The sequence below is a fragment of the Musa acuminata genome, chromosome BXJ3-3 (genome assembly GCF_036884655.1).
Source record: "Musa acuminata AAA Group cultivar baxijiao chromosome BXJ3-3, Cavendish_Baxijiao_AAA, whole genome shotgun sequence".
Taxonomy (NCBI): domain Eukaryota; kingdom Viridiplantae; phylum Streptophyta; class Magnoliopsida; order Zingiberales; family Musaceae; genus Musa; species Musa acuminata.
Genome location: NC_088351.1, coordinates 31,784,011 through 31,807,694, shown reverse-complemented (window position 1 = coordinate 31,807,694; position 23,684 = coordinate 31,784,011). Strand labels below are relative to the sequence as shown.

Sequence of the window (23,684 nt, the reverse complement as noted above, 5' to 3'; positions counted from 1 at the left end):
CTCCTGGTTATAACTGATGATGTTGAGTTCATCTTGTTGCATCTATTCTTGAAAATTCTATTAAAATATTGGTTCAGACAGGTCCAACTTGCGACAGAAGTCTATCAATCAACTGAGGGCTTTGTTCGAGTACAACACTAGTCAGGATTTGTGGTTTTAAAATGACAGGAAGAAAGAATTCGTCATCGACAGGAAGAAAGAATTCGTCATTGACAGGAAGGTAATGCATCATCTTCATCGGACTCATTATGACACATAGAGGCCTTTCGAACCGGAATATACAGAAGAGCAGCAATCACGCTTTGGTTCACTGGAGATGTCTCCGGACAGACTAATGCATCCTGTTTGCAGTCTGCCGGACAAGATAGCAATTCAAACAAGTAATTTCCCTGTAGACTCAGACCTTGAAAGCCGTGATAGAAGGAAGTGCCAAAACATTTTAATTTCTCTGATACACCGCATCCTATTGCGAGGAAATGAAGCTTCGTCTATTTGTACAGGCCAAAAGACACAGAGGAGAGAACATGGTGAGGATTCGGAAGGCGGTGCCAAAGAAGGCAAGGGGCTCCTTAGCGGCGTGGCCACCGTCGAGACTCGTCGCCCAGTTCTTTTCTGAACCTACATAAATGTAATCCTCAATCTGACTTGAGTTGAAGAAATTAAATTATTTTTCTTTCTTTTTACTACAATAAAAACTATATGGTTAGTTTTGATCGTAGGAAGAACATACGGTATGTTCAAATTTAATCGTTTATCCGTCTTCATGAATTTGTCTCCATCTAATCAATTTTTCAAATATTATCATATTCAAAAGAGGGAAAAAAAAAGAAGGAATCAAAACTTAGAAGAGGAAAAAATTATTTCGAATGCTGAAAACATCCTTTTCTATTTTTTTTATTTCTAAATTATGATATCTTGTGTATCTTTTGTCGATGAGCATTGATTAGATATGATATGTTCAATAAACATTGATTAGATTTCATGCGTTTCATTAATAAAAAATAATGAACATATCAATTTCGTCATAAATTTCAATGAGCAGCTTGCATCCGACATAAATACCTTTAACTTCAATTTCTTTTGGTATTTGTTTAAAAAGATCTAATTTAATATAATTATCACCAAGAAAAAAAAAAGAATCCAAACAGAACGTGACGCTCAATCGAAAAGAAGATTTAATCAAGAAAAAAAAAGGCCAACTGCTTAAAGGGGGGCGTAGGAAGATAGCGAGGATTGCGTCACCCATCCTCATATCTCGGATTTGACAGAAAACTAGAACTAAATCCTAAACCCCTGTCACAAATAAGACATGATCAAGATAAAGAATAATCAAAAGGGTGCATACGAGGGTCTCGAAGCTTCCAAGATCTCGGAATCACGAGACAAAGATCAACGAACGTTGCAATCTATCCTATAAGTGTCCTTCAAGATCTGAATGAGCTCAATTTTCCAAACCACAATCGAAGCCCGACCAAATCAAACCAATATAACACAAAGGCCAATGGATGCCAACGCATATGAAAACGTCATAACTCTAATAAAAGTCTCCAACCAGAGGATAATTACAACCTGATTGATTATGAAATCAAAAGCAACATCGAAATCGATTTCTCTAACATCAATTATTCTTCTTCCTCTTCAGCATGTTCTTGAACCAGTAGGCCGATTCCTTTGGGTATCGCATGTTCGTCTTAAAGTCCACGTAAACCAGACCAAACCTCGAAGTGTAACCCAACCTCCACTCGAAGTTATCGAGGAGAGACCATGCAAAGTATCCGATCACCGTCGCACCATCATCCATCGCCCTCTTCAGCTCAGTGATGTAGCTCTTGTAGAAGTTGATCCTCTTTGTGTCGCGCAAACCTTCTGGTAGAGTGACATTGCCTGGCTGATCCATTCCTATGATCATCATCAACATCATCATCATCATCATCATCGTCGTTGTCAAGAGATCAGAAACTGTGATAACAACGGAGCGAGGAGAACATAGAATGTTTCATACCATTTTCTGCGAGGATGATGACTGGATCACCATAATTTACCTTCACGTAGGTCACAGCTTTGTACATTCCCCATGGAACTATGTAGAGCCAGCCGGAGTAGGCCTGAGAAAAATTCCATTACTAAAAGGTTAATCAACAGTTGCTTGTCAGTGTGGATCAACGCAAGTCACAGATTAGGTGAAAAAGTATTTTAATGAGAAGAAGAAAAGGCATGGTTTTACCCGTGGACCAATCGGGACACCATCTCGGTCAACTGCAAGATATGGAAATGTAAGAAAGAAGGTTAACACAAAGAATGAAGCTATTACAAGGGATCAGCAAATCTAACATTTGAATTCGACGTGCCAGTCGTCTTGGTAGCTGACAGGTTTGGGATTGGTGACTCCATTATCCTTCATGTAGAAAGACGTGTATTGGTTGACACCAACATAATCATATGAACCTTTCACCATCTTCACTTGATCAGCGGTGAATTTAGGAAGCCTGTCCTTGACAATTTCTCGAATTGATTTTGGATAGTATCCATATGTTAGAGGGTGAAGAAACCTGCAAACAGAGAAAGAGATCAATCGGTCACTTAGAGAGTATATACTTGAGAGTTTTCTCAATTGGAATAGGCTGCATTGTTACCATCCAAGGTGGAAATCCCTAGCTCTCTGGGCCGCAGCTTCGTCATTTGCTGAGTGTGTATAAGGCTCGTACCAAACGAAATCCAGAAGAATGCCAATTTTGCCTTTCTGATCTACCTGAATAGAGAGAACACAACAAGAAACAAATGTCGATCATGGTTATATGTTGTATGACAGAATCATGACTTGTGTGCACAAGTCCAAACCTGATACTTTTCGCGATATCTCTTCACTGCAGCTGCATGTGATAAGATGAGATTATGAGTGACGATGTAAGGCTCTGTGGCTGAGTTTCCACCAAATTTGCAGTTGGTACATCTTCCAGGGGCATGAAGGCCGTTGTCATAACCGAGAGCTGACACCACCCTGGGCTCATTGAATGTGAACCAGTTCTTGACTCTATCTCCATACCTCTCAAAGCAGAAGTCTGCATAATTGGCAAATGCATCCCTGCATGATACAACTCATCAGACGGGCTTAAACAATCTCCAATGATTTATAATGCAAAGAGCATTATAGATTAAGGCATTATCAGCAGCCAAGGGCTTACACTATCTTGGGGCTCAGCCAACCCAGATACTCTTTATGAAGTGCCAATGGAAGATCGTAGTGATAGAGATTTGCATAGGGAGTAATGCCTGAAACGAAAAATAGAACGAAAAAAGATTGTCGTTTGTTTCTTTTGATCGTTAAAGGTATAAAGTTACCTTGCAGTATCAAGTAGTCGATTAGCCGGTCATAATAGTCTACGCCTTGCCAATTAATCTCTCCAGTTCCATCTAGAAAACAAAAGTCGTTATCTAACAGGAGTGGATGATGTAAAATTGGTATAGATCAAAGATGAGGACTGGATGATAAAAATAATAATAGAAAAATATGTTTCCAGTACTTGGAAAAATCCTGCTCCAGGAAATGGAGAACCGATATGCGTCAAAGTTGAACTTCTTCATGATGTCGACATCTTCCTGAACCATGAGATGTTACCAAGTTAACATTCTTTAACTCAACAATGAGAAATCGAAACCTATGAATTTTTACAGGCAGTAGCGACTTGTTAAAGACCATAGACTACTCTACCTTGTAGTGATGATATTCATCAACTGATACATCAGCAGTGGCATTGTTGGGAATCATACCTGCGATCAACCAACACACACGAATAGAAATCCTCCAACCAAAAATATTGAATCATTTCAACGAAGAAGATGAAGTAAAAGAGAATAAGAAAGACTGCATGATACCCGGAACCCTAACGAATGCATCCCATATGCACGGTCCCCTGCCGCCCTTGAGCGCCATGCCTTCGACTTGGTAGGCGGAGGCTGCAGTGCCGAAGACGAAGCCCTCGGGAAATGCATCACGGTTTAGTTGGTGGGAGTGGACTCCGACCACGAAGCGTGGATTGATTGATAATATGAAGAGCAAGAAAATGACAAACGATGAGAACAGGATGGAACACATCTTAGAACATATATGATAATATGGATGCAAGACAATACATTTATAGGAGGGCTGAAGAACGGAAAGCATAGAGTGGATAAGAACTCATGATTATTTGCGATTGAATAGTTGATCCATTAACCACCTACTTGAATGGATAGGAACCGAATATCTAGGAAGATTTATTCTATACCGATTTATTATTGTAATCTTCCATGATTTTTCTTTCTTAATATGTATCAAACTATATTGTTTGTGTAATATGGTGAAAAAAATAATTAAATTTGATTTCAGGTGAATAAGTTAGAATTTTTATCAATTAATTATATTATTAATTGATTTATTTTTAATGAGTAATATGATTTTTAAAAATATAAAATTTATTTTTATTGTGTAATATGGTGAAAAAAATAATTAAATTTGATTTCAGGTGAATAAGTTAGAATTTTTATCAATTAATTATATTATTAATTGATTTATTTTTAATGAGTAATATGATTTTTAAAAATATAAAATTTATTTTTATATATGAATAAATAAATACTATATTTTTATTTTGATATATGAAAGTAAAATAATTAAATTAAAAATAAAAAAATTATTTACTTTTCTCCTCCTTTATTCCTACATGAGCATTGACAAGAGATTTGTCGAAGAAAGATAGATAATTTTTTATAATTTTTTATTAATATTTTAAAATATTTAATATTAAAATTATTATAATATATATGATACATATTAATATTTTAATTTTAAAAGTTAATGATTAATAAATCATAGTTATTCAATTATGATGTTAGAATGATTAGTTAATTTAATGTTAATAATAGTTATAATTTATTTAATTAGACATATTTATGTTTTAAAATATTATATTTGAATTTTTATTATTTAATTAGTTTTAAACTTCGAATCATAAATTTATATTTGTTATTTCATAACAAAGAATGGATTTAGAGTTAACTATTATTTTATAATATTTTAAAAATATTAAAATCTAATTTAATAAGATGGATCAAATTGAGGTCTAATGCATGAGAAGAAGGATATTCAAGAACCGATTGGAACATATCTTGAACAATTATGTGAGTGGGAGACTATGTAGAAGACATATACGAAGGCAAAAGAGTAAAAGACATAGAAGTTTAGAAAGTTCCGAGTGGATAAGAACTCAGGATTATTGGAACTACTCGGATGGATAGTTGCTAGATTATCTACAAAAATTTGTTCTATCGAGTATTGATTTATTATTGTAATCATCTATAATTTTTCTTTTTTAACATGTATTAAACTACCTTATTTGTGTAATGTGGTTAAAAAAATAATTAAATTTGATTTCCTATGGATAAGTTATAATTTTTTCAATTAATTATATTATTAATTGATTTATTTCCTAACGAGCAATTTAAAAAATATATATAAAATTTATTTTTGTTTGTGAATAAATAAGTAATATAATTTTATTTTTATCTATGAAAGCAAAATAATTAAATTTAAAATAAAAAAATTATTATTTCCTTTGCTTCTCCTTAAATTCTATATGATGGTTGAAAAGATATTCGTAGAAGAAAGATTGATACTTTTTATTAATTTTTATTAAGATTTTAAAATATTTAATATTAAAATTATTATAATGTATATGATACATAATAATATTAATTTTAAAAATTTATGATTAATAAATCATAATTATTGAATTATGATGTTAGAATGATTAGTTAATTTAATGTTTATTATAGTTATAATTTATTTAATTAGACATATTTATATTTTAAGAAATTATACATGAATTTTTAGTATTTAATTAGTTTTAAACTTGGAATCATACATTTATATTAGTTGTTTCATGAAAAAGAATATATCTAGAGTTAACTATTATTTTATAATATTTTAAAATATTTTTTAAAAAATATTAAAAACTAATTTAATAAGCGAGACAAATTGAGGTTTAATGCATGAGAAGAAGATATCCAAGAACCAAATGGAACATATCTTGAACATAGTCTAATTATATGGATGGGAGACCATGCAGAAGACATTTATAAGAATGCAACACAGCGAAAGACGTAGAAATTTAGAAGGTTCAAGTGAATAAGAACTCAAGATTATTTGGGATTGAATAGTTAATCCATCAACCCTCATTGAGACATACTTAATGATAACAACCAAACGTGAGGTATGTATGTGAGCATGAGAATTACTTGAATGTATAGCAGTTGAACAAGTAGCATGTATGTGAGCATGAGAACTACTCGAACGGATAGTAGTTGGATTATCTATGAAAATTTATTCTATTGGGTATTGATTTATTATTATAATCATCTATTATTTTTCCTTCTTAACATGTATCAAACTATCTTATTTGTGTAATGTGGTTAAAAACATAATTAAATTTGATTTCCTATGGATAATTATAATTTTTTTATCTAGTAATTATATTATTAATTAATTTATTTCATAATGAGCAATATATTTTTTTAAAAAATAATATAAAATTTATTTTTATTTGTGAATAAATAAATAATATATTTTTATTTTTATCTATGAAAGTAAATTAATTAAATTAAAAAATAAAAAAAAATATTATTTCCTTTTCTTGTTTTGAGGGTTGAAAAGAGATTCGTAGAAGGATACTTTTTTATTAATTTTTATTAAGATTTTAAAATATTTAATATTAAAATTATTATAATGTATATGATACATAATAATATTAATTTTAAAATTTTATGATTAATAAATCATAATTATTAAATTATGATGTTAGAATGATTAGTTAATTTAATAATTATTATAGTTATAATTTATTTAATTAGACATATTTATGTTTTAAGAAATTATATGTGAATTTTTAGTATTTAGTTAGTTTTAAACTTGGAATCATAAATTTATATTAGTTATTTCATGAAAAAGAATGGATCTAGAGTTAACTATTATTTTATAATATTTTAAAATATTTTTTAAAAATATTAAGAACTAATTTAATAAGAGTGATCAAATTGAGGTCTAACATATGAGAAGAAAGAGAATCGAATAAAACACATCTTAAACATAGTCTAAATGTGGGTAGGAGACTATGTAGAAGACATTTATAGAAGGGTAGAAGAGCAGAAGGCTAAAGTTCAAGAGGTTTGAGATTGAACATTTGATCCGTCAATTGATAATAGCTTAACATGAGGTACATATATGAAGATTTATTATATCGAATATCAATTTATTATTATCATCATCCATTATTTTTCTTTCTTAACAAGTATCAAACTATATGTTTAATGTGGTTAAAAAAATAATTAAATTTGACCTATGAATAAGTTAGAATTTTTATCAATTAATTATATTATTAATTAATTTATTTCTTAATGAGCAATTTGTTTTATTAAATAATAGAAATTTTATTTTTGTATGTGATTAAATAAATATTATATTTCTATTTTTATCTATGAAAGTAAAATAATTAAATTAAAAATAAAAATATTATTTACTTTTCTTCCCCTTTATTCTTATGTGTGGGTTAAAAAGAGATTCTTGGAAGAAAGATATTTTTTTATTAAATTGTATTAAGATTTTAAAATATTTAATATTAAAATTATTATAATATATATGATACATAATAATATTTTAATTTTAAAATTTTATGATTAATAAATTATAATTATTGAATTATGATGTTAGGATGATTAGTTAATTTAATGTTAATAATAGTTATAATTTATTTAATTAGATATATTTATTTTAAAAGAAATTATATGTGAATTTTTATTATTTAATTAGTTTTAAACTTGGAATCATACATTTATATTAGTTATTTCATGAAAAAGAATGGATTTAGAGTTAAATATTATTTTATAATATTTTAAAATATTTTTTAAAATATTAAAATTTAATTAAATAAAAGTGATCAAATTGAGGTCGGAGTCATGTTAGATTGATTAGATAGATCAGCTAATATGGTCAAGCAATTTTTAACCCATGTTTTAGATTAGGTTGATAATATTGATATGATTATTAACATTTGTATTTATAACTATGCTGGGTTATCCACAATGGAAGTCTGTTATAATATTTTATCACATTACTTCTTGATATGATATATTCTTCTTCCATCCATTGTTAAAAGGAATGTGTAGAGTAGAAATACGATATAGGTTCTCTCTTTTCATTATTGAAAGGTATGTATTTTCATGCTGATGTTGAGAGAGCACACCATAATGTGTGATATATGTTTTTATTATCTTTTGTATGACATCAAGATATGTTACATGTGATTAATGCATAATTTTATTTACTGTATAAGAATTATTATTATATTTTTGATGGGGTAATTATAAGTTATCCCATGTAGTTAACTATGATTAGCATCCCAGTATCTATATTTTAAAAAGTTGTATTATGGTCCATACACTTACGAAAGTAAGTGTATTTTACTTCAATTCTTCTTATGTTATTTATTTTGTTGATGAAAAAAATAGCATGTGTTGTCACATGCAAAAAAATTTGTTCGCCCATCACTCGCTTGCTCGTATGCTCGTCTGCTCGTCCTGTCACTCACTCACGCGCCTGCTTGCCTAATGCAACTATGACACCTACTCACCCGTCACTCACATGTTGCAATTTTTATCCTTTTCATTCACAATCTTTTTGCACGGGACAATACATGCAATTTTTTTTATCGATGAAATTAACAATGTAAGAAGAATTGGGGTTAAATATTTTATCTTTTTATATGTAGAGACTCCAATTCTATTTTTTAAAGTTGAGTAATGGATGATAAAAAAATAATAGAAAAATATGTTTCCAATACTTGGAAAAATCCTGCTCCAAGAGATTGAGAACCGATATACATCAAATTTGAACTTCTTCGTGATGTTGATATCTTCTTAAAGCATGAGATGTTACCATGTTCACATTAGTAATGAGAGATCGAAACCTAAGAATTGCTATAGGTAGTTGATAAGAGATTCCTCGAAGAAAGATAGATAATTTTTATTAAGATTTTAAAATATTTAATATTAAAATTATTATAATATATATGATACATAATATTATTTTAATTTTAAAATTTAATGATTAATAAATCATAGTTATTGAATAATGATGTTAGAATGATTAGTTAATTTAATGTTAATAATAGTTATAATTTATTTAATTAGACATATTTATGTTTTAAAAAATTATATGTGAATTTTTATTATTTAATTAGTTTTAAACTTGAAATCATAAATTTATATTTGTTATTTCATGAATAAGAATAGATTTAGAGTTAACTATTATTTTATAATATTTTAAAAAATATTAAAATCTAATTTAATGAGATGGATCAAATTGAGGTCTAACGCATGAGAAGAAGGATATCCAAGAACCGAATAAAACATATCTTGAACATAGTCTGATTATGTTGGTGGGAGACTATGCAGAAGATATTTATAGGAAGGCAAAAGAGCGAAAGGCATAGAAGTTTAGAAGGTTCGAATAGATAAGAACTCAGGATTATTTGGGATTGAACGGTTAATCTATCAACCCTCATTGAGACCTACTTAACGGATAACAACCAAACATAAGGTACGTATGTGAGCATGAGAACCAAACATAAGGTACGTATGTGAGCATGAGAACTATTTGAATGCATAACGGTGGACAAGTAGCACGTATGTGAGCATGGGAACTACTTGGATGGAAAATAGCTAGATTATCTATGAAAATTTGTTCTATCAGGTATTGATTTATTATTGTAATCATCCATTATTTTTCTTTCTTAACATGTATCAAACTACTTTATTTGTGTAATGTGGTTAAAAAAAAATTAAATTTGATATCCTGTGTATAAGTTATAATTTTTGTCAATTAATTATATTATTAATTGATTTATTTCCTAATGAGTAATATATTTTTTTTAAAAAAATAATATAAAATTTTATTTTTGTTTTGAATAAATAAATAATATATTTCTATTTTTATCTATGAAAGGAAAATAATTAAATAAAAAATAAAAAATATTATTTATTTTTCTTTTCCTTTAATCATATATGATAGTTGTAAAGAGATTTGTAGAAGAAAGATAGATACTTTTTATTAATTTTTATTAAGATTTTAAAATATTTAATATTAAAATTATTATAATGTATATGATACATAATAATATTAATTTTAAAATTTTATTATTAATAAATCATAATCATTGAATTGTGATGTTAGAATGATTAGTTAATTTAATGTTTATAATAGTTATAATTTATTTAATTATACATATATATGTTTTAAGAAATTATATATGAATTCTTAGTATTTAATTAGTTTTAAACTTGGAATCATATATTTATATTAGTTATTTCATGAAAAAGATGGATCTAGAGTTAACTATTATTTTATAATATTTTTAAAAATTATTAAAAACTAATTTAATAAGAGGAATCAAACTAAGGTCTAACGCATGAGAAGCAGGATGAAAACCGAATAGAACACATCTTGAACATAGTCTGATGATGTGGGTGAGAGAATATGCAGAAGATATTTATAAGAGGGCAGAATAGCAAAAGGTATAGAAGTTCAAGAGGTTCAAGTACATGAGAACTCAGGATATTTGGTATTGAACAATTGATTCGTCAACCTTCGTTGAGACCTACTTTTATAAAGAGTAGCTCGACATGAGGGACATATATGGGAACTACTTAGACCGATAATAGCTGGGTTATAAGATTTGTTTTATCGAGTATCAATTTATTATTTTAATCATCCATTATTTTTATTTCTTAACATGTATCAAACTAACTTGTTTGTTTAATATGGTTGAAGAAATAATTAAATTTGATTTCCTATGGATAAGTTAGAATTTTTGTCAATTAATTATATTATTAATTGATTTGATTCTTAATGAGCAATATGTTTTTTAAATAATATAAAATTTATATTTTATATGTGAATAAATAAATAAATATTTCTATTTTTATCTATGAAAATAAAATAATTAAATTAAAAATATTATTTACTTTTCTTCTCCTTTATTCCTATGTGAGAGTTGAAAGAGATTTCGGAGAAAGATAGATTTTTTTATTAATTTTTATTAAGATTTTAAAATATTTAATATTAAAATTACTATAATGTATATGATACATAATAATATTTTAATTTTAAAATTTTATGATTAATAAATTATAATTATTGAATTATGATGTTAGAATGATTAGCTAATTTAATGTTAATAATATTTATAATTTATTTAATTAGACATATTTATGTTTTAAGAAATTATATGTGAATTTTTATTATTTAATTAGTTTTAAACTTGGAATCAAAAATTTATATTAGTTATTTCATGAAAAAGAATGGATTTTGAGTTAAACTATTATTTATAATATTTTATAATATTTTTAAAAATATTAAAAATTAATTTAATAAAAGGAATCAAATCGAGGTCAGACTCAAGTTAGATTGGTTAGATAGATCAACCTATATGGTCAAGCATTTTTTAACTCACGTTTTAGATTAGGTTGATGATACAATGGAAGTCTGTTATAATATTTTATCATATTACTTCTTGATGTGATAATTAGAGTTTTCTTCCATCCATTGTTAAAAGGAATGTGTAGAGTAGAAATACGATATAGGTTCTCTCCTTTCGTTATTATCTTTTAAATTATTAATTTTATATAAAATTTTAATTTCCTCCTCGCTCGCTACTCGCATGTTGTAAATTTTATCCTTTTCATTCACAATCTTTTTGCATGTGACAATACATGTTATTTTTTTATCGATGAAATTAACAATGTAAGAAGAATCAGGGTTAAATATTATTTTTTATATGTAGAGACTCCAATGCTACTTTTTAAAGATGAGTAACGGATGATAAAAAAATAATAGAAAAATATGTTTCCAGTACTTAGAAAAATCGAGATCGAGAATCGATATGCATCAAAGTTGAACTTCTTTGTGATGTTGATATCATACGAATAGAAATCCTTCAACCAACACACACGAATAGAAATCCTTCAAGGAAAAATATTAAATCATTTCAGTGAAGAAGGTGAAGTAAAAGAGAAAGAGAAAGATTACATGATACCCAAAACCCTAACGAATGCAACCCATATGCTCAGTCCTCTGTCGCCCTTGAGCGCCATGCCCTCAACTTAGTAGGCAGAGCTTGCAGTGCTAAAGACGAGACGAAGCCCTCGAGAAATGCATCACGATTTAGTTGGTGGGCTCCAACCATAAAGCGTGGATTGCTGGTTGATAGGAGGGAGAGCAAGAGGTCAACGCACGAGAAGAAGGACGAGAACCAGATGGAACCAGGTGGTTGATTCTTCGACCACTTGTTCTTCGACCACTTGTTTGAACGGATAGCATCGAGTATCAATTTTACTTGAAACTATATTATTTGTGTAATGTGGTTAAAAATAATAATTAAATTTGATTTCTCATGGATATGTTAGATTTTTTGTCAATTAATTATATTATTAATTAATTTATTTTTTAATGAGTAATATGATTTTTAAAAAATATATAAAATTTATTTTTGTATGTAAATAAATAAATATTATATTTCTATTTTTATTTATGAAAGAAAAATAATTAAATTAAAAATAAAAATAAAAATATTATTTACTTTTCTCCTCCTTTATTCCTATATGAGGGTTTACAAGAGATTCCTCAAAGAAAGATAGATATTTTTTATTAAGATTTAAAATATTTAATATTACAATTATTATAATATATATTATGCATGATAATATTTTAATTTTAAAAGTTTATGATTAATAAATCATAATTATTTAATTATGATGTTAGAATGATTAGTTAATTTAATGTTAATAATAGTTATAATTTATTTAATTATACATATTTATATTTTAAAAAATTATATGTGAATTTTTATTATTTAGTTAGTTTTAAATTTGGAATCATAAATTTATATTAGTTATTTCATGAAAAAGAATGGATTTAGAATTAACTATTATTTTATAATATTTTTTAAAAAAAATTAAAATATAATTTAATAAGAATGATCAAATTGAGGTCTGACGCACGAGAAGAAGGGTGAGAACCGAATGGAACATATCTTGAACGTAGTTTGATATGTGAGTGAGAGACTATGCATAAGACATTTATAGGAATGCAGAAGAGAAGGTATAGAAGTTTAGGAGGTTCGAATGGATAAAAACTTAGGATTATTTAGGATTGAATAGTTATCCATCAACGTTGAGACCTACTTGAATGAATAACAATCGAACATGAGATACATATGTGAGCATGGAAACTATTTCATAACACATAAGTGAGCATGGAAACTACTTGGATGGATAATAGTTGGATTATCCATGAAGATGTATTATATCAGGTATTGATTTATTATTGTAATAATCTATTATTTTTCTTTGTATCAAACTACCTTATTTGTATAATGTGATTAAAGAAATAATTAAAATTGATTTCCCATGGATAAGTTAGATTTTTATCAATTAATTATATTATTAATTGATTTATTTCCTAATGAGCAATATATTTTTTTTAAAAAATAATATAAATTTTATTTTTATCTATGAATAAATAAATAATGTATTTCTATTTTTATCTATGAAAGTAAAATAATTAAAATAAAAATATAAAAATATTATTTACTTTTCTTCTCCTTTAATCAATTCCTTAAAGAAAAATAGATATTTTTTTTATTAATTTTTATTAAAATTTTAAAATATTTAATATTTAATATTAAAATTACTATAATGTATATGATACGTAATAATATTTTAATTTTAAATTTTTATAATTAATAAATCATAATTATTGAATTGTGATGTTAGAATGATTAATTAATTTAATGTTAATAACAGTTATAATTTATTTTTCAACGAAGCAGCCAATCATAGCTTATGCATCAATGGCCACCTCCTATGCTTGTAATAGTAATCACAAATGTAGTTTACAAGATTATTGAAATAACTTCACCTTCTATAATTACAAGTTATCGAGATCCAAATCAATTACAACATTTAGGAAAAAAAAATCTTCATCTAATGCGACCGAGATAAACATATGGATCTATAGTATTGATATCCTAAAGTGTATTTACAAAACAGCCTTAGTAGATAGACAAAAGAGAGTTTTAACTTGAGTTTTCGAAGTAATTTAATCAGAGGGTTTATATCATCACAAAGCTCCATCGATTATTTTCACAAATGTTTTACATTTATGGATATCAAAGGTGTCGTGTGTGCAATGCATGTATTGGCTTTGGAGAAGTGAAATCGAATCAAATTTTATCTTTTTTTTTGTCTACATTCTTCTTCCTTTCCTCTTCTGGTTGTTTAAAGTGCCCACTATCTATTATATATCTATGTTCCAATGCACATAGCATTTACTAAACAATAATTTTTATTAGAACGTTTATTAAGAGAAACAAAGAAATATGAAGGTGATTCCATAATATAGAGGTGTTCGTCTTCTTGAATCTTTTCTCTTTCTGTTTGCTGTTATTTTTGTTCTGGAATTGCTTTCGAAAGATATCCAAAGCATGGAGTTCCCAGTTTATGAGGAAATCAATGTATCCTAAAGAAAATTGCTTGATATTTACATGTTCTCGCTCCAGCTCTTACAGTTCTTCCACACCAGTGCGATGTGAAGAAGATGAGTGAGATCCACACAAATAATTCTCACAGCTGTCCTCTGGGCTGCTTAGGTTGGGATATATATATATATGGATGGCCCTCTCCCTTAGCAGTTAGCACAGGAGGCCAACAGCCCATTGTAATAGACCCCTCCCTCATTGTTATAATTTAATTAGACATATTTATATTTTAAGAAATTATATGTGAATTTTTATTATTTAATTAGTTTTAAACTTGGAATCATAAATTTATATTAGTTATTTCACGAAAAAGAATGGATCTATAGAGTTAACTATTATTTTATTATATTTTTAAAATATTTTTAAAAATATTAAAAATTAATTTAATAAGAGGGATCATCATCTCCTTGAACGAAAAAGAAAAATCAATTATCATCTTCATCGGACTCGTTATGACATATTGAGCTCTTTCGAGCCGTAATAACAAACACAGGAGCAGAAATCACGCTTTGGTTCACCGGAGATGTCTCCGGACAGACTAATTCCTCCTGTTTGCAGTCGGCAGGAAAAGATAGCAATTCAAACAGGTAATTTTCCATGTAGACTCAAACCGAGGGCTGAAGCTTCGTCTATTTGAGCAGGTCAAAAGACGATCGGAGGAGAGAACATGGAGAGGATTCGGATGAGAACAGAGAGAGAGAAAGGAGACACTGACGGCGTTCATGTAGAAACTGTGACTAATTGGCGGTCATCGGAGCCTTCAGCGGCAAGGAAGGCAAGGGGCTCCTTAGCGGCGAGCGCTGCGTCGGCACCTCAGAGAGCCGCCGCCCGTCCGCGTCATAGTAAATGACCCCGGAGAAGTCCAGCGGCTGGCACTTCTCCCCCATCAGTATCGACCTCCGCCACACCCCGTCCCCGCCGTCCTCCAGCTCGCCGTTGGCGTCCTCCTCGACGGCCATCTTCTTCCCGCGGGCGGAAGGGATGACGTTGCACCGGCGCCTGGACAGCTTCCTGGCTGCGCGCGCCATGCGTGCGGAGCAGGTGGAAACCAGGGACATCACCGCGTGGAGCAGCCCGATCGACATGGGCGTGTTTGTGGAACTCATCAAGGACAGTCTTCCGATCAGTTCCTGTGACGTCTTCCCTCCCTCGTACGTACTTATAAGCTGGATGAGCAGGAAGGCAGGTCCGGGGTTCACGTTTCTTGCACTTGCTTCCCTGTCGTTTACATGGAGCCGTGCGTTCATGGTCATCAGGGGATGACGGATTTGGACCACAAGAGACACGTAGAGACAAAGAAGACGATAAATGGGTTCAATTTTTATTGATGTGATGTATTTAAGCATTGATTAGATTTCATGGGTTAGAGTTTCCATTAATAAAAAATAATGAACATCTAAATTTCGATTCTCAGCTTGCATCCGACATCAACGAGTGGAAGCTCCACTCCGTTCGCTTCCAATCTGAACAGAGAACAGAAGTGGATCGATTCACGAAACCACTACTCCAGAGCTGATCCATCTGCTTCCGATCTGAACGCACAAAAGAAAGGGATGACTCGATAGAATAACATGAAAGACACAAGCATTCTCTGTCGACTTCATTTTCCTTCTCCGCAGCCATTTCATCGTTGAATAAGAGAGATCGTGTGTCGAGGACTTGTGCAAGCGTTTTCCACGCTTGCGGCTCTGCTTCTTCTGTGTCTGAAATCTGACCGCATGACTGAGAACTTAGTGTAATGGTCGGTGAAGGAGACCCACCACCGATGTCACCGAGCTCCGACCCATGAACGACCCGTGGACATCCACTGGGGAGAGAAGATGCATGCGAGATTCCTCCTTTTCCAATTCCAATGTTAGTTTATGTAATCCAATGAAGTAGAATGCATTAAAATACCTAACTTTGATGCTTGTGGATCTATCGGTTGACTGCAGAAGCATTGGTTCGAATGTATGTGGCTCGAGGAAGCACAAGTGGCACCACAAACTTGTGCTCTCATTGTTGTCCATTAAGTGCACAAGCTGTTCGAACAAACTACACATATGAAACAGTGGTGACCTACAAACACCAACAATGAGATATGGCATTCGCCAGTGGAGAGAGGAGAACATATTTGGCTTATCTGATGTCAATATACCTACGTGACACTCCATGTATAGTCCCTGATAAATTACTTCACAAAAGAAAACATGAGGCTGCAAAGAGGTTAAAAAAATTAAAATATATTGAATCAAATATATTAAAAAATTAAAATATATTGAATCGAATGGTTAGGTTTGATTTAATTATTGAATCAAATATATTTTAAAAAATAAAATAAACTAATTGACTCGATCGATTTTTGGATAACCCGATGTATCGATTGGGTTACATGAAACCGATTTCATTTTGTAACATAATAAAAACACTACTTAAATATCTTTAACTTAAAATCTGTTTTTTTATTTGTTTAAAATGATATTTATGTCAATCATCAAATCATGATTGACGTGAGAAATAAATTAAAACTGATCTAATGTAATATAATTATCACAAATATTTATATTTATAATATTCATTGATATTATCAATTTATTGTTTTTATATAATTTAATTTTAATATTCTATATTAATATAATTTTAAATTATTTATTTATTTATAAAATAATATTAATTGAACATATGGTTCGTCCAATGACCCGATGCTTAATTAGGTCATTTTCCAGTTCGATTATATATATATATACACAAATGAAGGTCAAAGTACAGAACCGAATACTTCAAGTTGGTTCAGCACATCTCACGAGCATGCATCTCGACTTACGTGTATGAATAATACATGTCCACGTCAGCGTTCATGCTCGCACGTGTCACGTAATGTCAACCTTTTAATCACAATGCGCGTTTTCCATTTGGAAGAAGAATAAATTGGTCGATCTCATGGAAATCACCCATTGCTAATGAGGTGGCTTATATAGTTGAGACTCCAATTTTGAATATTCGTGTTGGTTTTGGAAATTATGATGATGCCCTTTGAGATGGGGAAGTTAGTTATTAGGTTGGCATTCCTTCTAAACTGCTTATTAATATAATATATATGTATGAGTTAAGGCCGAATTTAAAATAATCTCATCTTCTCATATCGATTAAGAAGATAATAATACGATCAAATTAACTATAAAACATTCCTTGGATGTAATTAAATTAGCCTCAAAGCATCCTACGACAATAATGTGATCAAATTAATCTATGGTGGAATCGATCACAAACTATCCAATAAAGATGATATTATTAAATTAATAACAAAGTATCTTACAATAACAAAAACATCTTTCAATTGGCCACAAAGCATTCGATGTGATCATTAGCCTATTAAATTTGTGTCATGACTCCTTTCATGTATCAAATGCAGGTAGATAATACGAGGGGCATGCCACGTAAGCAACAAGGGACACATCATGCCCATTTAGATGAGATATCATATGTATTAAATCCTAAATTTTGATGATGAAATCAATAAATGATTTTATGATTTAATAAGTGTTTGAGAAAAATGATGTATGACTAACTTCGATTATGAAAAGATAAATCAATTGAAGTAGGAGAATTAGACATTAGACTAGAGTGGATCATGTCATATACCGGGCATCAGGCATGAAAGATCAAACATTACGCAAATATCAAATGTTACATGAGATCATGCCAATAAATTGGATAATATGTCAAAAGCAAGGATGATGCGCCAAAAGTTCAAACAAAATATCGGAGGAACCAATGACATATCAAACAATATATGATTCATGATTGTAATCGAAATAATTTAGATTTTAATTGAGTTGATTTTAAGTGTAACTATGCCAATTTAATTAAGGACTTATTGACCTGAATTAGGATTAAATTGGGCCTATTATAAGATTAAATTCAATGACATAAAGTTGGGTTAGATGGTAGTACTACCAGACTAGACGATGGAACCGTCTATAAATTGAAAAGTACGAAGAATACGTTTTCGAATAATCCGATAGTGGTACCGCCAATGTCAAGTGGTAGTATCACCCAGACTAACGGTAGTACTAGCATAATTTTCTAGGCTATGTCAAGCGATGGTACCACCCAAGCAAGCGGTGGTACTGCCAAAGCTCAGTCTCTCAGACTCTATTAGACGATAGTATCACCCACTTGCGATAGTACCGCTAGTACTCCTGAAAACCTAAGGATAAGACTTTTTAGCTTCATTTTAGAAGTTATTTGGAGCCTATAAATACTTCGTTTAAGATAGTAAGAAAAGAGCATAAAATACTTGTGATTCTAAGTGTGTAAACTTTATTGAAAGTCTTGAGTTCCTTTCTCCTTAAGCTTCTAAATCATTCTTAAGCTTCTAAATCATTCTAAGGGTGGTGTGATGATTACTTGTAAAAGAGAGTTGTAAAGATTCTCTCCTACCTATGAAAAAGAGAAAAGAGTTATAATAATGGTACTTTATCTTCACCCATTAAAAAGAAGATCGTCGATAAAACTCGATAGTCTCAACGGAGAAGGAATCGAGGGTGGACGTAGATCGCGATGACCGAATCATTATAAATCTAGTATGCATTTCCTTTTATTGCTTACCAATTTAATTACTTATGACACTTACTCATATTATAAGTTAAACATAATTTTGATATCGGTTTCGAATCCGCTAATACCTTTAAGATCATAACAATATAGAACTAACGAGGGTATATCGATTTGACCCTGTTACTCTAACAGGACTTGGTTTCATGACATTGGTGGTGTGGCACTAACGAGGGTGTATCGATTTGACCCCACAAGATCAGCTATACAATACTTAGAGGAAAGCTAACTCAACAAATGTGTTACTCTATAATCGTATTCCTAACAATTTAGCTCACAATCTCATAACCAATTAATGATCGAAGAATTCATATAACAATTCTCGATTGTTGCCATAATCTCATCCTAACAATCATCCATCACATTATAGAAAAGTCACTCAAGTATATTATCAAGGGACTCCTCGCTTGACATAGTTATTAACTTCAAACCTTAACCAAATCCTCCAAACCCACCACTAGCGGAACATTCTTGACACACCACGATGGAGATGGCTGAACCATAGATGAACAAGGAGATGACATATACCCTTCTGGTCGAATTAGTGTCTAGATCTCATGTATGCTAAGCAGGACCGGTTTGACTCTTCCTCATTCATTTCAAAATCATAGCACTATTTGGAGACCATCTGATAGGAAGTCTCACTAATCTTTCCTGTTTATCTCTCTTTATTTCTTTTTCTTTATATTTTTCAATAAAAAAATACCTTCTTTCTCTTAGAATCATGACAATTATATATATATAGGCTTAAAAGAGGCTCCCACTTTTGCATTGTCCAGCCTACCTTTCTTTCCCTGTCGACTCCATCGATCGAAGCTTTCGTTGGGAATAAATGTCACAACACAGATGGATTCTTCTCAGCTACCATTTATGTTTCACTGGTTAAGTATTTCCAATCGGTCATGTCATGCTTTACTGATCCTTAATAGCGATGCCACACCTGTATTCGTCGACGACCTCTGCTCCTTCGTCTTCAATCTCTTAGCCCAAATGTTAAATGGCAGAGATGTGCGTCTTCGATTTGGTGTTTGGCAATTAGGCTTTTTGCTCTTCGAAGGATCATTCATGCCACTTACAATTCCTTCGACTCTGCCAGGAAATCATTTGTTAGATCGACTTCTATGTAGACAACATAGTTTGAAGTTGGCAGAACGTCGGAAAGACTCGAGGGTGGCAGTAAGGATCAATGACCCAAGAGTAGAATAGAACAACTTTGTCCCTGTGTTGCAAGTCGACAGAATATAGGATGGAGGAGAGATTGTCTTTGAGTGGAAGACGTTGATGCGTGTCGTCTTCCCTTTCTCCGTGGATAAGCTCCAAGTTTCGGACGACCATTTCCTGTCCCTTCATCCCCACCCTTCCCTGTCCTTTGCATGATTCTGCCAGGCACAGCAACTGCAGGGTGGTGAAACGTCTTCATCCCTTCCCTTTGTCCGCTTCTCACCTAAAGAGCCATTCATCATTCGCAACCTCACCACTCACTGCTCCAACCCATATTTCATGGCCAATTTAATGTCTTCTCATCCCGTGTCATGAGACGGCCGGCCAAGGCTTCATCTGCAACTCGGCATGCCCACCTTGTACAGGTTGGCAGAGTAGAAGACCAAGAGACAGTTGGTACCATAATAATTAGTGTCTCCACATGATGCTTACCTAAACATGCATCGCCCACCAACTTGCTCATTCCTTGGTGGAGAAGCGAGACCACTCCGTTAACTTGGATTAGATTATGTGGCCAAATAACTTAGATAAAGATATATTAGATGCTTAATTACATCAATTATTATTATAAGTCTTCTTGTGCATAGAATCCAATTCAATAATGTCGTAGAAAGATAAGCATTGCATAATATTTCAATCTTAAGCATTTCTGTTGTTAAATGAGAGGTGGAATCTCACGACTAAGTAACGAGAGCTCAGTTGTTGACCCTCAAAAGAGGCAGAGTCGTCCACATGCAATTGCCGTTTGCCGACGCAAGCATCACAGTCCCATCAGATATAAAAGTAATGGCCATGGAGAAGACCCTTTCCTCGCAAGATTCAACATACAGAAGAAGAGCGAGGAGACGGCCAACTGTGGACTCGTCCGAGGAGAAGATGCTACTCACCGTCGTGGTGGTTCTGCTGCTGACCGAGTGCGTGGCTGCGAGCGATGGCGATGGAGTTGCGGTGACACGACCGGAACGGGAGCTGGATATGATGTGTCCCTGCTATCCGTGCGGGCAACCATGCAGCATTCCGAGCCCCCCGCCGCCGCCGCCGCCTCCGCCACCGGCCTGCCCGCCGCCGCCGCTGCCACCATCGCCGCCATGCTACTCATGTGACAAGCCGCCAACGCCGCCGTGCTACTCGTGTTACACGCCGGGGAACGTGTACCCGGTGGATCCAGAATACCTTCTTTCGGGGGCTTGGCGGACTCATCACGGATGGTGGACGGGGATGATATCCTGTGGATTACTAGCGATGTTGTTTTAGAGCGACGATGATACGTATGTATCATCCATCGCAGATCTGTCCGTTTCCGTCTCTCCTCTCTGTCTCTCTGAATTGCAGAATTGTACCCTTCAATTCGAAGAAATCCTGCTTCCACAAGTTCATTGATTCGCGACTCGTCCTGTCTCTGTTCTTTATGATTGCCGGAAGAAGAAAACACATCTCGAACATGATGTGAAGAACAGAGGCCAAATCAGAGAGAAATATTATTATTTCTTCAACAAAATAAGGTATCTATAAAGAAAGACTAAAAAAAATCCAGAAAGCAGATTGTTTTTTCTCTCAATGTTAGAAAAAAAAAGGGATGTGACGTAAAGAATCTTCCTTTCTTTTCGTCTCCTCATTAATTCCGGAGCATATCGAGTCAAATGAAGCCTAATTGCTCGCATCATCAGAATAGTCTTTTCTACACTCTCATCTTCTTTCTTGTCTTCTCCGCTGGCTTCATATGGAGTTCCACAGTTTGCACTGCCGAGACAATACAACTACCTGCTTCATTTGACCATTCGTGCCTGTGAATTCTTATCCTAAACTAATTTAATGCAAATAAATAGTGAATCAGTGTAGAAAAGGAGCGAGTAATCACTTGAAGAGGTTACTCTCGTTTCTCTTTCACCAGTTTCCAAGCATAGAGATAGAGGAGTCCACGCTCCTTTCTCTGCTGTTTCTTTGATGACCAAATCCACCGGCAAACGACGAAAGCATGCAACCACCCCTCTCTCGCTCTCTCCTGGAAGGCACCTGTCATCAGTACAGTTCATGAAACTTGACCCCTGCCAAATGCTTACAACGTAGACGTTAGAATATTCTATCAACTCTTAGCTTCCGAGGGAAATAATTATGCAAATGATATTACCGGTATCATATGTTACATGCAAATAATTATGCATTAGAACACGTTAATTTGACAGAAGTTAATTCTTAGGACAAAACGATGAGCTCCGTCCCATAATATGCCGTCTCCTTTGTTTCTTCTTCCCTACCGCACCTCCACCTCACCTCATACAATGATGCTCTCCAAGCTCTTCCACGCCACCACCACTCTTTTGTTCCTTCTAATTCTCTTGTCGAATCCTCCGACGTCTGTCTCATGGGACACCACCACACCTCCGGAATGTCCGTATCCGTGCCTACCGCCACCGCCATCAGTCACAGACTCGCCGCCCACTCCGCCGAGCACATCGGAGTATGGAAACTACCCTCCGCCCCCGCCGCCGCCGCCACCTTACATCGACTTCCCTGTGCCTCCCCCTCCAAACCCAATCGTGCCTTGGTTCCCTTGGTACTACAATGCACCACCGTCGTCTTCCGCGGCTTGCAGTGGCTTCTCCTTCGTGTTTGTTTTAGTAGACATTGTCTTTTGTTGTTGAATTCCTTCACTCTGTTTACCCACAAAGTTTGAATTGTTCGTGTGAGAATGAGTAGATCTCCCTCTTGTCTTCTCTCTCCATTTGCAGTGATCTCTAGATAAAGTCTTACGGTAGTAAATGAATGACGAGAAGGGTTAGTTGGTGCTCGTCAAGTTTGACCAGAAGTGAAGCAAGGAGAAGGCGGGCACTTTTTCCTTGTTTCCTTCGATTATTATAGTGATCGATCCACCCATGTTGTAAATGGCAAGCATCCTTCTAACTGCATGTTCTATTTTATCGATTTGAATGCTTAATTAGATATACAAAACTAGAGTGGGTTGCTTATTATAGTTCTCGAGATCCAAGGATATGAAGCTTCGAATGTCCGCAAGTAACTTCATCAAAAGAACAAAAAAATGTTATATATATATATATATATATATATATATATATATATAGAGAGAGAGAGAGAGAGAGAGAGAGAGAGAGAGACCGTGCACGCAGTAAAAGTATCCTATTAATAACGATCTATACCATTTTTAACCTTAAGAATTGGTTATATATAAATATATATACCCATAGACAAATTCCTCAAAAAAAAAAAAGACAAATTCCTAAAAAA

At 32.3% G+C, this 23,684-nt stretch overlaps 3 protein-coding genes across 3 annotated transcripts; 1 reads left to right on the top strand and 2 right to left on the bottom strand.

Moving 5' to 3' along the window:
* Positions 1-1,510: 1,510 nt before the first annotated feature.
* LOC103974871 (beta-glucosidase 26-like) lies at positions 1,511-4,128 on the bottom strand. The gene is made up of 11 exons (XM_065141655.1): positions 3,874-4,128; positions 3,710-3,768; positions 3,522-3,597; positions 3,340-3,411; positions 3,183-3,270; positions 2,839-3,082; positions 2,634-2,749; positions 2,332-2,549; positions 2,225-2,256; positions 2,003-2,105; positions 1,511-1,899 (listed from the first exon to the last, which is right to left on the bottom strand). The coding sequence occupies exons 1-11, from the start codon at positions 4,091-4,093 to the stop codon at positions 1,619-1,621; spliced, it is 1,509 nt and encodes a 502-aa protein (XP_064997727.1). The 5' UTR covers positions 4,094-4,128; the 3' UTR covers positions 1,511-1,618.
* Positions 4,129-15,196: 11,068 nt separating this feature from the next.
* On the bottom strand, positions 15,197-15,907 carry LOC135633189 (uncharacterized). Its single transcript, XM_065142365.1, has one exon. The coding sequence runs from the start codon at positions 15,875-15,877 to the stop codon at positions 15,362-15,364; it is 516 nt and encodes a 171-aa protein (XP_064998437.1). The 5' UTR covers positions 15,878-15,907; the 3' UTR covers positions 15,197-15,361.
* A 5,320-nt stretch (positions 15,908-21,227) lies between these two features.
* LOC135632527 (formin-like protein 8) lies at positions 21,228-21,695 on the top strand. Its single transcript, XM_065141141.1, has one exon. The coding sequence runs from the start codon at positions 21,228-21,230 to the stop codon at positions 21,693-21,695; it is 468 nt and encodes a 155-aa protein (XP_064997213.1).
* Positions 21,696-23,684: the final 1,989 nt, after the last annotated feature.

Bases quoted from the DNA above. Each gene is read 5' to 3' on its own strand.
- LOC103974871 (XM_065141655.1), bottom strand. From the start codon at position 4,093: ATGTGTTCCATCCTGTTCTCATCGTTTGTCATTTTCTTGCTCTTCATA. The intron at 3,412-3,521 runs GTACTGGAAACA...TTTGTTTTCTAG, and splicing joins CTGGAGCAGGATTTTTCCAA to ATGGAACTGGAGAGATTAAT. The intron at 2,550-2,633 runs GTAACAATGCAG...CTCTGTTTGCAG, and splicing joins AGGGATTTCCACCTTGGATG to GTTTCTTCACCCTCTAACAT.
- LOC135633189 (XM_065142365.1), bottom strand. From the start codon at position 15,877: ATGACCATGAACGCACGGCTCCATGTAAACGACAGGGAAGCAAGTGCA.
- LOC135632527 (XM_065141141.1), top strand. From the start codon at position 21,228: ATGGCCATGGAGAAGACCCTTTCCTCGCAAGATTCAACATACAGAAGA.